The 12,606-nt window shown below is 51.0% G+C and overlaps 1 protein-coding gene across 1 annotated transcript in view; it reads right to left on the minus strand.

Annotated features, from left to right (window-relative positions):
- Positions 1–469: 469 nt before the first annotated feature.
- Positions 470–12,606, minus strand: part of MEP1A (meprin A subunit alpha) — a 119,292-nt gene continuing 107,155 nt past the window's right edge. The window contains exons 13-14 of the mRNA XM_069236073.1: positions 2,969–3,173; positions 470–695 (exon numbers count right to left, since the gene is read on the minus strand). Coding sequence (XP_069092174.1) covers positions 548–695; positions 2,969–3,173 — 353 coding nt within the window. The 3' untranslated portion in view covers positions 470–547. The remainder of the gene's footprint in view (positions 696–2,968; positions 3,174–12,606) is intronic.

The following is a 12,606-nucleotide window of genomic DNA, read 5'->3' on the forward strand; positions in this document are numbered from 1 at the left end:
TCGAGCCTAGGTCCTGGTAAACTGTGAACAGAGACTACTGATTGGTGCTTAAATATTTCTTAGTACTTTTTGCCTCATTCATTTCACTGGTTCCCTTTATTAGACATTTCTCATTTTGCTTATTACAATATTCTCTACTTTTAGAAATTGGTTGTGAAAATTTTATAGTACTGTATTTTGACATTTTAACTGGATTATTATGGCTAAATACTTTGCACATTTTCCTTGGCTAAGCCTGTCTGTTTTGTGCCACAGCTACCAGTGGTTTGAGCCCAGGTGTAAATCATGGAAACTGTGCTTTACTGTAACATGTTTGTGGCCTTATTCCTTGAATTGGACTCACATCTTCCCCAATTAATAACCCACTTTCTTAAAGGTGCTATAAAAAAAGTGCAAAATGAATGAAGCAGTCTCTCAAGTATCCACCACTAATAATAACAATAATAACAATAATGTCCTTTAGTTTTGAATTTCTTTAAATTTTATTATTCATCAAAGCACTGAAGGCTAGGCATCATAATTTTGTAGAGTTTCTCACATTAAATGTTTATCTTCTTTTCAACATAACAAGTATAACTATGGTCATCATTATTGTTCCAGCAATGCCACCGGTGATGATTCCAAGAATATTCCCATGGATTTGTGTTGTCTGGCACTGCTCACCAGTGTAGAACATGGCTTGCCCAGAGGCGCACCTAAGAAATAAAATAATCCAGAGATTATCACAGTCAATGTAAAATACTTATAGTGTAGCAAGTGAAGCAATTGCCCAGCTATTCAATCACTTCAGCACTCAAAGCAACACTTTTTCTCTTCAAAATGCCTGTCTAGCATCACAATTTCTGATAATAACACCAATAGTTGAAACAATTTAAGCAGCTCTAAAGTATACATTGACATACTCATTAACTCTCCTTCTAGAAACACCATATGGATGAAAGGCTTGCACTGCCAGTGCATCACTTTTTTTGACGCTCCAGCGGCAGTAGTCTCTCATCCATATCTATGAGGCCAAGCAAAGCCACACCTTTGGTAGCTGAAATGACTTTTCAAAATGATCCAACCAGACCTACAGCCTTGATCATTGGTAGGTCACCATAACCAGCTAATGCCTACAGTAATGAGCATAATCTGTGCAATACAAGACCTCTTCTTCAGCAGAAGCACACCACTTTCACATCCAGTAAGGAGGAAGATCAACATGTGGGCAGAGCCAAAGCACCTCTCTCAGGAGTGCTTTTCTTTCTGGTGATCATATAATTTGCAGCGTCTGCTGTGCTGTGGAACAATCAGTCACAGCTTGCGGGGCAGGGAAGGATCAGCGCGCGCTGGAGGGCGGGGAAGGGGTTAAGTAAACATGAAATTAATTTTTTTTAAAACCACTTACCTGCACACCACCGTGCCTCTCCGCTCCTCCTTCTCCCCTGCTTTGTCGCTGCAGGCACAGGCTGCCAGCCTGCCCTGAGGCCAGATTGGCTGGGAGTGCCCAGCCAGGGTGCTCCCAGGCAGACTGGGAGCCTGTGCATGCTCTCACCAGCCCGGCAACTGTGTTCCTGGGCTGGGGAGAGCCTACTGCGCATGTGTGTTTGGCCGGCCCAAGGTAGGCGGCGAAACACATATGCGCTCTGAGGGCACTGCTTGTCACCCCTCTGGCACCGCCCCTTTACAAGAAAACAATAAGAAACATAGGGGGTCATTCTGATTCCGGTGGGCGGCGGAGGCCGCCCGCCAGAATTCCGCCCCCATTATACCGCTCCGCGGTCAGAAGACCGCGGAGGGTATTATGAGTTTTTCCCTGGGCTGGCGGGCGGTCTCCAAAAGACCGCCCGCCAGCCCAGGGAAAAACTCCCTTCCCACGAGGATGCCGGCTCGTAATCGAGCCGGCGGAGTGGGAAGGTGCGACGGGTGCAGTGGCACCCGTCGCGTATTTCAGTGTCTGCAAGGCAGACACTGAAATACTTTGCGGGGCCCTCTTACGGGGGCCCCTGCCGTGCCCATTGGCATGGGCACGGCAGGGGCCCCCAGGGGCCCCGCGGCACCCCCTACCGCCATCCTGTTCCTGGCGGGATTCTAAGGGCAGCGGTAAACCGGCGGGAGACCGCCGGTTTACCCTTTCTGACCGCTTTCTGATCGAAGACCGCCGGGGTTAGAATCAGGGCCATAGTTTCTTATTGTTTTCTTGGCAAGCTTTGTAAAGGTTTGGCTGCTGTCGCTGCCAGTGGGGAGGTGACGCTCCACTGCACTAACGGAGGAGCTGCCCCTGGGAACGATCCCTAAAAATGGTTGTATATTTCCATCAGAACACTTCACCATCAGAGCAACTGCCATGTGGCCAATTCACGTGTAAATCATCGTTCGGTTATGTGTAATGTTCACAAACAACATATATTGAATAAATGAATTAACAAAAGCCATGTTTTGCCATACTGACTGAGCACGCCACCGTGAGTGCAGCTACAGTGAAGCTGGGCATTTCAGCACCTGGGTAGGTAGGAGTGTGGCTAAAGTGATAGACCTGGATCCCGTGAGTGGCTGCAAATCCAGGTTTTGGCACATGTAGCACAGCTGAAAGGAATACAGACTCCTGGTGCACAACCATATCAATTCATAAAAATGCCAGTCGTAGCCGAAGTGACATCAGGCCACCCTAAACTAGTGATCACCTTTCAGGGCTGACGCCTTGTCCCAACCCTACCCCCGAACAGCCCCCTTTTAATGATGCAAGGATAGCAAAGGTCAGGCTTCGGCTAGGAGCAAAGGTTTCCTCCTTCAAGAGAAAATAATATTCAACTTTTCCACAGAACATAGAGACATGTCAGACTTTGTAGCAAATTAGTAGTAGATAAAGACAGTAAAACACAATCAGTTTAACTGTTGTTATCACTCGAGGTTTTGTTATCGCTGGATTCGTTTTGGATGACACAGCTAAACTACAAGGCTGTTTGCAATAGGAAATGACGTACTGTACCTGCAGCTTGCCTTCCCATGCTCAATCACGCAGACGCCATCGTTCTGACAGGGGTTCGGGTCACAGGGAGAGTTGGAATAACGAGGTTGGTTGATGAATTCCTTGGTGTCCTCAGCTGACCGCGCATGTCTTTCGTGAACAACTTCCTTGAGGCTGGGCTGACGTAGCCTAACAGGAACCTCTGACTTGATAAGATGTGTAAGATCTTGCGCAATAAAAAAGTATAATAAAACCATTTAAAATGTGGCGTAGCATGAGTTGTTTTCTGTAACATAGTTGACATAACAGTATAAGGTGCTAAAATAATAATGTAGAGAACAATGATAAAATGTGAAGTTTATAATACATGGTTAAAGGCCCAAGGAATAAAACATGGCGTGTATTGTAAACAATTACATGCTCCCCTTTTTGTGGCATTTTCAGACTGAATACCTTCACCCACTGTTTCTCAAATACTGCAAAAGGAGTCTTGCACCTGAAGAGTGTGAAAAATGGATTATTATAACCATACCTACTTTTGGTAACTTTACTACATTTTGTTGTGTCAGCCATTCTTCCTGGAGCACTCTGGATGTAATAATTCATTAAGATGCCAATTTTTTTAAAGGTGGCTGAAGTCAACAACTTTGCTCCCACAATGCAACTGTCAGAACCCCTTTCAGAGAGTCATGGGGCAAGCAGGAGATATTCGGCCCAACCTTGGTGGTTGAGGCCTTTTACTCATAATGTCCCTGGTCCCACCCACTATGGGTCCTGAGTAACTGGGCCATGTAGTAACCCTTCAGCACTTGATTCAGTGGTAAGGTGGGTTAAGCACTCAAAAGCTTCTCAGGCGGAGGTAAATTCAAGGTTTTCATGGGCACAAGACTCAAGATACGCACATCAACCTCAATAAATACATTTCCTGCTAGATAATTGCTTTTATGAAAAAATAGTATTTATATACGAACACAAAGTGAAATGTGGCACATCACATATGAGATACAGAGTCTTTGTAGGGCCAGCACTCTGGAGCTGGCAAGGTAAGATGCTGAGTCCCACTTCCTGGTTAACAGAATGTGGTTATTCCCCATTTACTTGGGGCAACATTCAGACCCTGCAAGTGAGTACAAGTCTTAGAAGTTCAACTATGGCTTTTTTTAAGGCACAGGTTCTCAGCACTGTAGTATGACAGTCAGAGCAAGTTTCCCCAGAAGCTCTGCTGCCCAGAGATTGGTCTTTCCCGTTCCTGCTGATATTGCAGTACAGAAGGCCCGGATCTGTCAGAGAGCCAGCGATGCACAGTACTCTGGATGCTGTGGGCAGGGCGGCAAGCATCCTCAGCACTGCTCCAGTCGTGGGGTAAGCCCTCCTGAATTCTGCTGTAGGGCTCTGATGGCTTCGAGGTTCTGGTGGTTGAGTCCCTGCTCTGCATACACGGGTCACAACCCGCAACACTTCACTTTCACAAACTGCTCAAGGGCAAAGGCCCTCTCTACTCATCACATCCCCCACCAGACATAAAAGGGTCATAAACAGCAGCACTCCAGGGGATGGCTCCTTCGAGTCACAGCACTGCACAAGTGGACTGCCCTCTTCGATCACAGCAATGCACTAGGGCTACAGCCATTAATCTTCAGCGATGTCACCATTTGGCATATGGGGGTTGAGAACAACAGAGCAACAGCACCTTGGGTTTCAGGTCCTGAGCTCGCCCCCCACGACCGCAGCACCAACCTGCTGCCTTCTGCCTCTGTCCCACGAGCACGCTGCCGTTTGCGTGTTCGAGGCCCTCCTCCACCCACAGGCATCCTCCTGCGCCTCATCCCTGGTGGCTAGTGGGCTCACTTGACCCGTGTGCCGCTTCCGCCGTCCTGTAAGTGTTTTTTGGCTTTTTCGTTTTTTCAGCGCCTCGCCACCGGCGCTTCTGCCCCCTTTGTGCCCCCCTGATTGCTGTCTCCCCGATCGTGTATTGTGCCATTATTGTATTTCTGATTGTATTTCTGATTGTATTTTCTCATTGTAACTGCTTGTAGTTTTGCTCGTTTTCAGTGTTTTTTGCCCCTTGTGCGCTCCCCGTTCCCTGCCGCTGCCTCCCTGCGGCCCCGCCCCCCTCGCGCCCCCATTTGCCGCTCCCTCCCGCCTCCCAGCTGCTCCTCCCTCCCCCCTCCCTTCTTAATGGCTGGCACTGCGCGTCGCGAGTGAGCGAACTCTGAGCTGTTTCAGGTCCTGAGCTCGCCCCCCACGACCGCAGCACCAACCTGCTGCCTTCTGCCTCTGTCCCATGAGCACGCTGCCGTTTGCGTGTTCGAGGCCCTCCTCCACCCGCAGGCATCCTCCTGCGCCTCATCCCTGGTGGCTAGTGGGCTCACTTGACCCGTGTGCCGCTTCCGCCGTCCTGTAAGTGTTTTTTGGCTTTTTCGTTTTTTCAGCACCTCGCCGCCGGCGCTTCTGCCCCCTTTGTGCCCCCCTGATTGCTGTCTCCCCGATCGTGTATTGTGCCATTATTGTATTTCTGATTGTATTTCTGATTGTATTTTCTCATTGTAACTGCTTGTAGTTTTGCTCGTTTTCAGTGTTTTTTGCCCCTTGTGCGCTCCCCGTTCCCTGCCGCTGCCTCCCTGCGGCCCCGCCCCCCTCGCGCCCCCATTTGCGCTCCCTCCCGCCTCCCGCCTCCCAGCTGCTCCTCCCTCCCCCCTCCCTTCTTAATGGCTGGCGCTGCGCGTCGCGAGTGAGCGAACTCTGACCTGTTTCAGGTCCTGAGCTCGCCCCCCACGACCGCAGCACCAACCTGCTGCCTTCTGCCTCTGTCCCACGAGCACGCTGCCGTTTGCGTGTTTGAGGCCCTCCTCCACCCGCAGGCATCCTCCTGCGCCTCATCCCTGGTGGCTAGTGGGCTCACTTGACCCGTGTGCCGCTTCCGCCGTCCTGTAAGTGTTTTTTGGCTTTTTCGTTTTTTCAGCGCCTCGCCGCCGGCGCTTCTGCCCCCTTTGTGCCCCCCTGATTGCTGTCTCCCCGATCGTGTATTGTGCCATTATTGTATTTCTGATTGTATTTCTGATTGTATTTTCTCATTGTAACTGCTTGTAGTTTTGCTTGTTTTCAGTGTTTTTTGCCCCTTGTGGGCTCCCCGTTCCCTGCCGCTGCCTCCCTGCGGCCCGCCCCCCTCACGCCCCCATTTGCCGCTCCCTCCCGCCTCCCAGCTGCTCCTCCCTCCCCCCTCCCTTCTTAATGGCTGGCGCGCCAGAGGCGCGCCAGAGGCAAGCCCGTCTGCGCCCGTCCGCGCCTGGACCGCGCCCAGCGCCACACCCCCTGGCCCTCGCGCCCCCCCGCATCCGCTACTCGATCAACGAACTCCGCGCCTTCAACCCCGGCCCCTCCACTGAATGCTGCCGGGCATCCCCGAAGCACACTAAAGGACCTTTTTCCTGCCGTACCTGCAACTTCTCCTGCATCAGAACGACCAATCCAACTACTGAAACATTCAACCCCAACCACCTGAACTGCATCCTCATCAACACCTGCTCCGCACGAAAACACGCCATCGAGCTCTGGGATTTGCTCGACACCACTGCTCCTGACGTGGCTTTCCTGACCGAAACCTGGTGGAACGACTCCTCGTCTCCGGACATCGCCATCGCCATACCGGACGGCTACAAAATCACCAGAAGAGATCGAACCAACGGAATCGGCGGCGGAATAGCCATCGCTCACAAAGCTACCCTCAAAATCCACACCCACTCGGACGACACCCTCAGGACAGCCGAACACCTCCACTTCCAGATCCACACGGACCCCAACACGACCCTCAGAGGAACCCTCATATACCGCCCTCCAGGACCAAGAGCCCCCTTCAGCGACACCATCGCCGACCTTGCAAGCACCCACGCCCTCGCTTCCCCGGATTACATCCTCCTGGGAGATCTGAACTACCATCTGGAAAATGCCAACGACGTCAACACCGCATCACTGACCTCCAACCTCCTCAACCTCGGACTCCGCCAGCTAGTCAACACGCCCACCCACATCGCCGGACACACCCTTGACCCCCTCTTCACCTCAAGCAACCACATTTCCTTCAGCCACACCTCCGAACTCCACTGGACCGACCATCACTGCGTCCATTTCACCTATAAGAAAACCACAGAGCAACACCGCATCCAGCTACCTCCCCACCGCCGCTGGGGCAAAGTCACCCAAGACTAACTGACCAACACCCTCATCAACAACCTTCCACCCGACGCAACCGACCCGAGCACAGCCGCCATCAACCTCCATCAATGGATCCTCGACTGCGCCAACACCCTTGCCCCACTCAAGAAACCCACCGCCATCCAAGGAAAGAAAAAACCAGCCTGGTTCACAGACGATCTAACCACCTCCAAAAGCATCTGCCAGAAGCTCAAAAAGAAATGGATCCAATAACGCACACCCGACAACCTCGCCGCCCTCAAAAACGCCAACCGCGAACACCACCAACGGATCCGCATCGCCAAGCGCGCCCACTTCACCGAACGCATCAACAACAACGCCCACGACTGCAAAGAACTCTTCGGCATCGTGAAGGAACTCTCCAATCCAAAAGCCAACTCCAACGACATCCCGCCCTCCCAGAAACTCTGCGACGACCTCTCCACCTTCTTCCACCAGAAAATCGCTACCATCCACGACAGCTTCAACACCGGTCCACCGCCAGACCCCACCCCCGACGTCTCCTCCCGCGACTGCCGCCTCACCGCCTGGACCCACGTGGACGAGGCAGAAACCATAACAACCATGAACACCATCCACTCAGGCTCCCCCACGGACCCCTGCCCCCATCATGTTTTCAACTCAGCCAACGCCACCATCGCCCCCGAACTCCGCAAGATCATCAACCTCTCCTTCACTTCTGCCACCTTCCCGGACAGCTGGAAACACGCAGAAATCCAACCCCTCCTCAAAAAACCCAAGGCCGACCCCAACGATCTCAAAAACTTCCGTCCGATCTCTCTCCTCCCTTTTCCAGCGAAAGTCATCGAGAAGATCGTCAACACTCAGCTCACCCACTTCCTCGAAGACAATTCCATCCTGGACCCCTCACAATCCGGATTCAGACGCAACCACAGCACTGAGACTGCTCTCCTCGCCGCCACAGATGACATCAGACATCAAATGGACAACGGCGAAACCTCAGCCCTCATCCTCCTCGACCTATCAGCCGCCTTTGACACCGTCTGCCACCGCACCCTACTGACCCGCCTCCAGGAAGCCGGCATCCAAGATAAAGCCCTCCACTGGATCTCATCCTTCCTCTCCGACAGAACGCAGAGAGTCCGTCTCTCCCCTTTCCGCTCCAAAGCCACCAACCTCATCTGCGGCGTCCCCCAAGGATCCTCCCTCAGCCCTACGTTGTTCAATGTCTACATGGCCCCCCTCGCTCAACTGGCCCGCCAACATCATCTCAGCATCATCTCCTACGCCGACGACACCCAGCTCGTCCTCTCCCTGACCAAAGACCCGCTCACCGCCAAAACAAACCTCCACGACGGACTAAAATCCATCGCCGATTGGATGAACAACAGTCGCCTGAAACTCAACTCCGACAAGACGGAAGTCCTCATCCTCGGGCGCACTCCCTCGGCCTGGAACGACTCATGGTGGCCCTCCGTCCTCGGACCCCCGCCCACCCCTGCCAGCCACGCAAGAAACCTCGGCTTCATCCTGGACTCCGCCCTCACCATGTCCAAACAGGTCAGCGCCGTCTCCTCCTCCTGTTTCAACACCCTTCGAATGCTCCGCAGAATCTTCAAGTGGATTCCAACAGAAACCAGAAAGACGGTGACCCAGGCCCTCGTCAGCAGCAGACTTGACTACGGCAACGCACTCTACACAGGCATCCCAACCAAAGACATCAAACGACTCCAACGTATCCAAAATGCCTCCGCCCGACTGATCCTCGACATACCCCGCCGAAGTCACATCTCCCCTCACCTAAAGGAACTCCACTGGCTCCCGGTAGACAAGAGGATCACCTTTAAACTCCTGACCCACGCTCACAAGGCACTTCACAACACCGGACCCTCCTACCTCAACACCAGACTTAACTTCTACACTCCAACACGTCAACTCCGATCCGCCAACCTCGCCCTCGCCATCGTACCCCGAATCCAGCGCAAGACATCCGGCGGCAGATCCTTCTCCTTCCTCGCCGCCAAGACCTGGAACTCTCTCCCCACATCTCTTCGCCAGACCCAGGACCTCCTCGCATTCAGAAGGCTCCTCAAGACCTGGCTCTTCGACGCTAAATCAGCAGCGCTCCCCCCCCCCCCTCAGCGCCTCGAAACCCTGACGGGTACATAGCGCGCTTTATAAATACTATGATTGATTGATTGATTGATTGGGGTTACAACACTGGACAAGGCGATGGCCCTTTTCAATCAAAGTGATGCACTAGAACGGCAGCTCTTAATCTTCATTGCACCCCCCCCCCACCTGGCGTACTGGGGCAGCATGCTACGATATGCTGCCCTCACTGCGCTTGTGCTACTTAAGTCCTGGTAAGGACATACCCTTTACCACTTTGCTGGTAGTGCTCTAGCTGCCCCCCTCTCCCTTCTACCAACACCGCAATCCCTGATGGATAGGTTAGCATGTTCTCTACAACACCCACTCAGTTCAGTAGGGCTTAACAGAGTCACAGAATACCTGACAAAATGGTGTTCTGGAGCTAAGATGAGATCCCAGGGCCCCCATGTTCCACTCCTGTGAAGGGCCCAGTGGCAAACCACAGAATACAAAGTGCAGGGTTTAGTGGTAAGTAATTGTTTGAGGCTGGTTATTAGTAGAGGCAAGTATACACCTATCACTAGCACTAGTGCCCCCAGACAGGGTTAGGTCCAGTCAAGGTCTCAAAACATCAGCCCCTGGCTCAACCCCTAGTTTTCGGGAAACGAGCAGGCAGGCTTGCCTTAGGAGACAGATATATAAAGCTTTTAAATTAAATGTACAAATCGAGTAAACAAGTAAGACACAACACACAATGAAAACCCCATGCCAATTTATAAAAATAGGAAATATTTTTATATTTAAAATTACACTAAAATGACAAATATCCAATACAGGGATCCAGAGATACGATTTTTAAAGATTAAGGGCCTGATTCTAACTTTGGAGGACGGTGTTAAACCGTCCCAAAAGTGGCGGATATACCACCTACCGTATTACGAGTCCATTATATCCTATGGAACTCGTAATACGGTAGGTGGTATATCCGCCACTTTTGGGACGGTTTAACACCGTCCTCCAAAGTTAGAATCAGGCCCTAAATGTAAAACTAGCACTTAGAAACAAATAGCGCTCAAAGGGAAGGTTGCACTGGCCTGGGACACAGTCAAGAGTTCCAGCAATGTAACACATTTACACTTACTTCCAGAAGTGTTTCTTGATTCAGGAAAGTATTTATTGATGCAGGAAATTTTTCTTGATGCAGGATAGTGGTCCACAACACCAATCCAAGGTCACAGAATCCTTGAGTTGCTCCTTGGGACGTTTGGACTACAATTCCCACAATGCACCTGGCCAGATTCTTGCAAGTCCACTGGACACAGACGCACTCCAGACTAGGGACGTTTGTGGACGCTGGTGCAGGGAAGGTCTTTTAACCTGCTGCTTTCAGGAAGTTCACTCCTGAGTCCTTTTAAAAGCAAGACAATGTCCTTTGGGCTGTTGTTCCAGTGTGCAACACGAGCAATACTCCAGTATGCAGTTCTCTGGGGTGCAGACCAGGGTTCCAGCAGGGCAGTCCTTCTTCTTCTCGTGGTTTCAGGCAGCAGATCTGAATTTCAATGCAGATCAGCCACTTTTATTCAATCATCTTGGGAGATAGTCAGTAGGGATCTTCGTCCAATGAGCTGCAGGGTGCCTCCCAGGAGCACGGCAACTTCCTTCAAAGTGTGGCATCTTCTTGTTCCATAAAGCACTCCACTTTAACATTCCAAGATGGATTATTTTCCTCCAAAGAAGCAAGGCATGGCTACACCAACCCACTGGTGTAGCTCATGTCCATTAACTCCCCCTCTGGATAGCTGCAAATTCCTTTCCTAAGCCCACTATCTATCTGTGTGAGTACAGGGTAAGAGGGCAATTCTGGGTGCATTCCTTTCTGACTGTCTTCCTTTTGGAGTCTCAGCTTGATTTACCCAGCCACTTCCTGCCGTGGTCTCAGCATCTGCCAGCCTCCCCCATCAGAATGCCTCTACTCAGGGCAGGCCACTTATCACCTCATCAAAGTAGCCTGGCTAATCCTGTTAGGGATCGCCAATCAGGAGAGACCACCAGCAGGCTGCACTTTGGCTTACAGAAAAGAAATGCTTATAACTTTTTTTCTGTACTAGTATTTATAAATTCAACAAGGGCATGTTGCTGGATTTATCATTACCACTCATTTGAGTGCTTTCATGACAAATTTAGCTCCCACCTAGCCATACTTATGCTTAAAGAAAATATTCCCATTTTATCCCATGGAGCAAAGTGTCTATAATGAGGAAAAATGAAAGGTGCAGTTTTTCCCTCACCAGGACATATAAAACATATATGGTGCTTATAGTTACATGGCACCCCACCTCTTGGGCATCTAAGGGAGACCTTGGGGTGAGGTTTATGTAAACAAATAAGGTAGTTTTTCACTTGGCAAGTCCCTTAAATCCCAACGTCAAATTTGCACACATTTTACTTTTTAAAGACAGTCTGCAAGGCAGGGCTGCCTTTACAAATGACAGAAGGCACCACAATAATGCACACTCCAGTGCAGGAAATCTACTGGGCCACTAAACTTTCCTGCCCAGTTATAAACTATCCTATTATCTACTAGGGACGTACAGGTTCTATTATTGCCAATTGGAAATATAACAATGTACCATTTCACTATTTACCTTTTATTTAGAGCACTGACACTGGACCTGTTTAACAGAGCGAGGGCACAGTCAGGGTCAGTGATCACCAGTATTAGAAATGGGGTTTTTGGTTGGCAGTCAGGTTGCCCTCTGTCCAAGCAAGAACCCTCACTCTAGTCAGGGTAAGTCACACACAATCCAAAATCAGCCTGTGCTTGGCACGAGCAGTCAGGCTTAACTTAGAAGGCAATGTGTAAATCATTTGTGCAATAAATCATACAATACCATAATATACCACCACAAAAATACACCACACAGTGTTTAGAAAAATGTATAATATTTATCTGGGTATTTGCAGGTCAAAACGATCAAAGTTGCAATATGAATTTGTAAAGATATCACTGAAAAGTGATATAAAGTGTCTTAAGTCTTTAAAAGTGATATAAAGGCCCTCATTCTGACCCTGGCGGTTCCCTACCGCCAGGGCCAACGGGTGCGGGAGCACCGCCGACAGGCCGGCGGTGCTCCCTTGGTCATTCTGACCGCGGCGCTTTGGCCGCGGTCAGAACGGGAAAACCGGCGGTCTCCCGCTGGTTTTCCACTGACCCTTAGAATCCTCCAAGGCGGCGCAGCTCGCTGCGCCGCCGAGGGGATTCTGACCCCCCCTACCGCCATCCTGTTCATGGCGGGAAAGCCGCCATGAACAGGATGGCGGTAGGGGGGGTCGTGGGGCCCCTGGGGGCCCCTGCCGTGCCCATGCCCATGGCATGGGCACGGCAGGGGCCC

This window comes from Pleurodeles waltl, chromosome 5, assembly GCF_031143425.1.
Source record: "Pleurodeles waltl isolate 20211129_DDA chromosome 5, aPleWal1.hap1.20221129, whole genome shotgun sequence".
Classification (NCBI taxonomy): Eukaryota; Metazoa; Chordata; class Amphibia; order Caudata; family Salamandridae; genus Pleurodeles; species Pleurodeles waltl.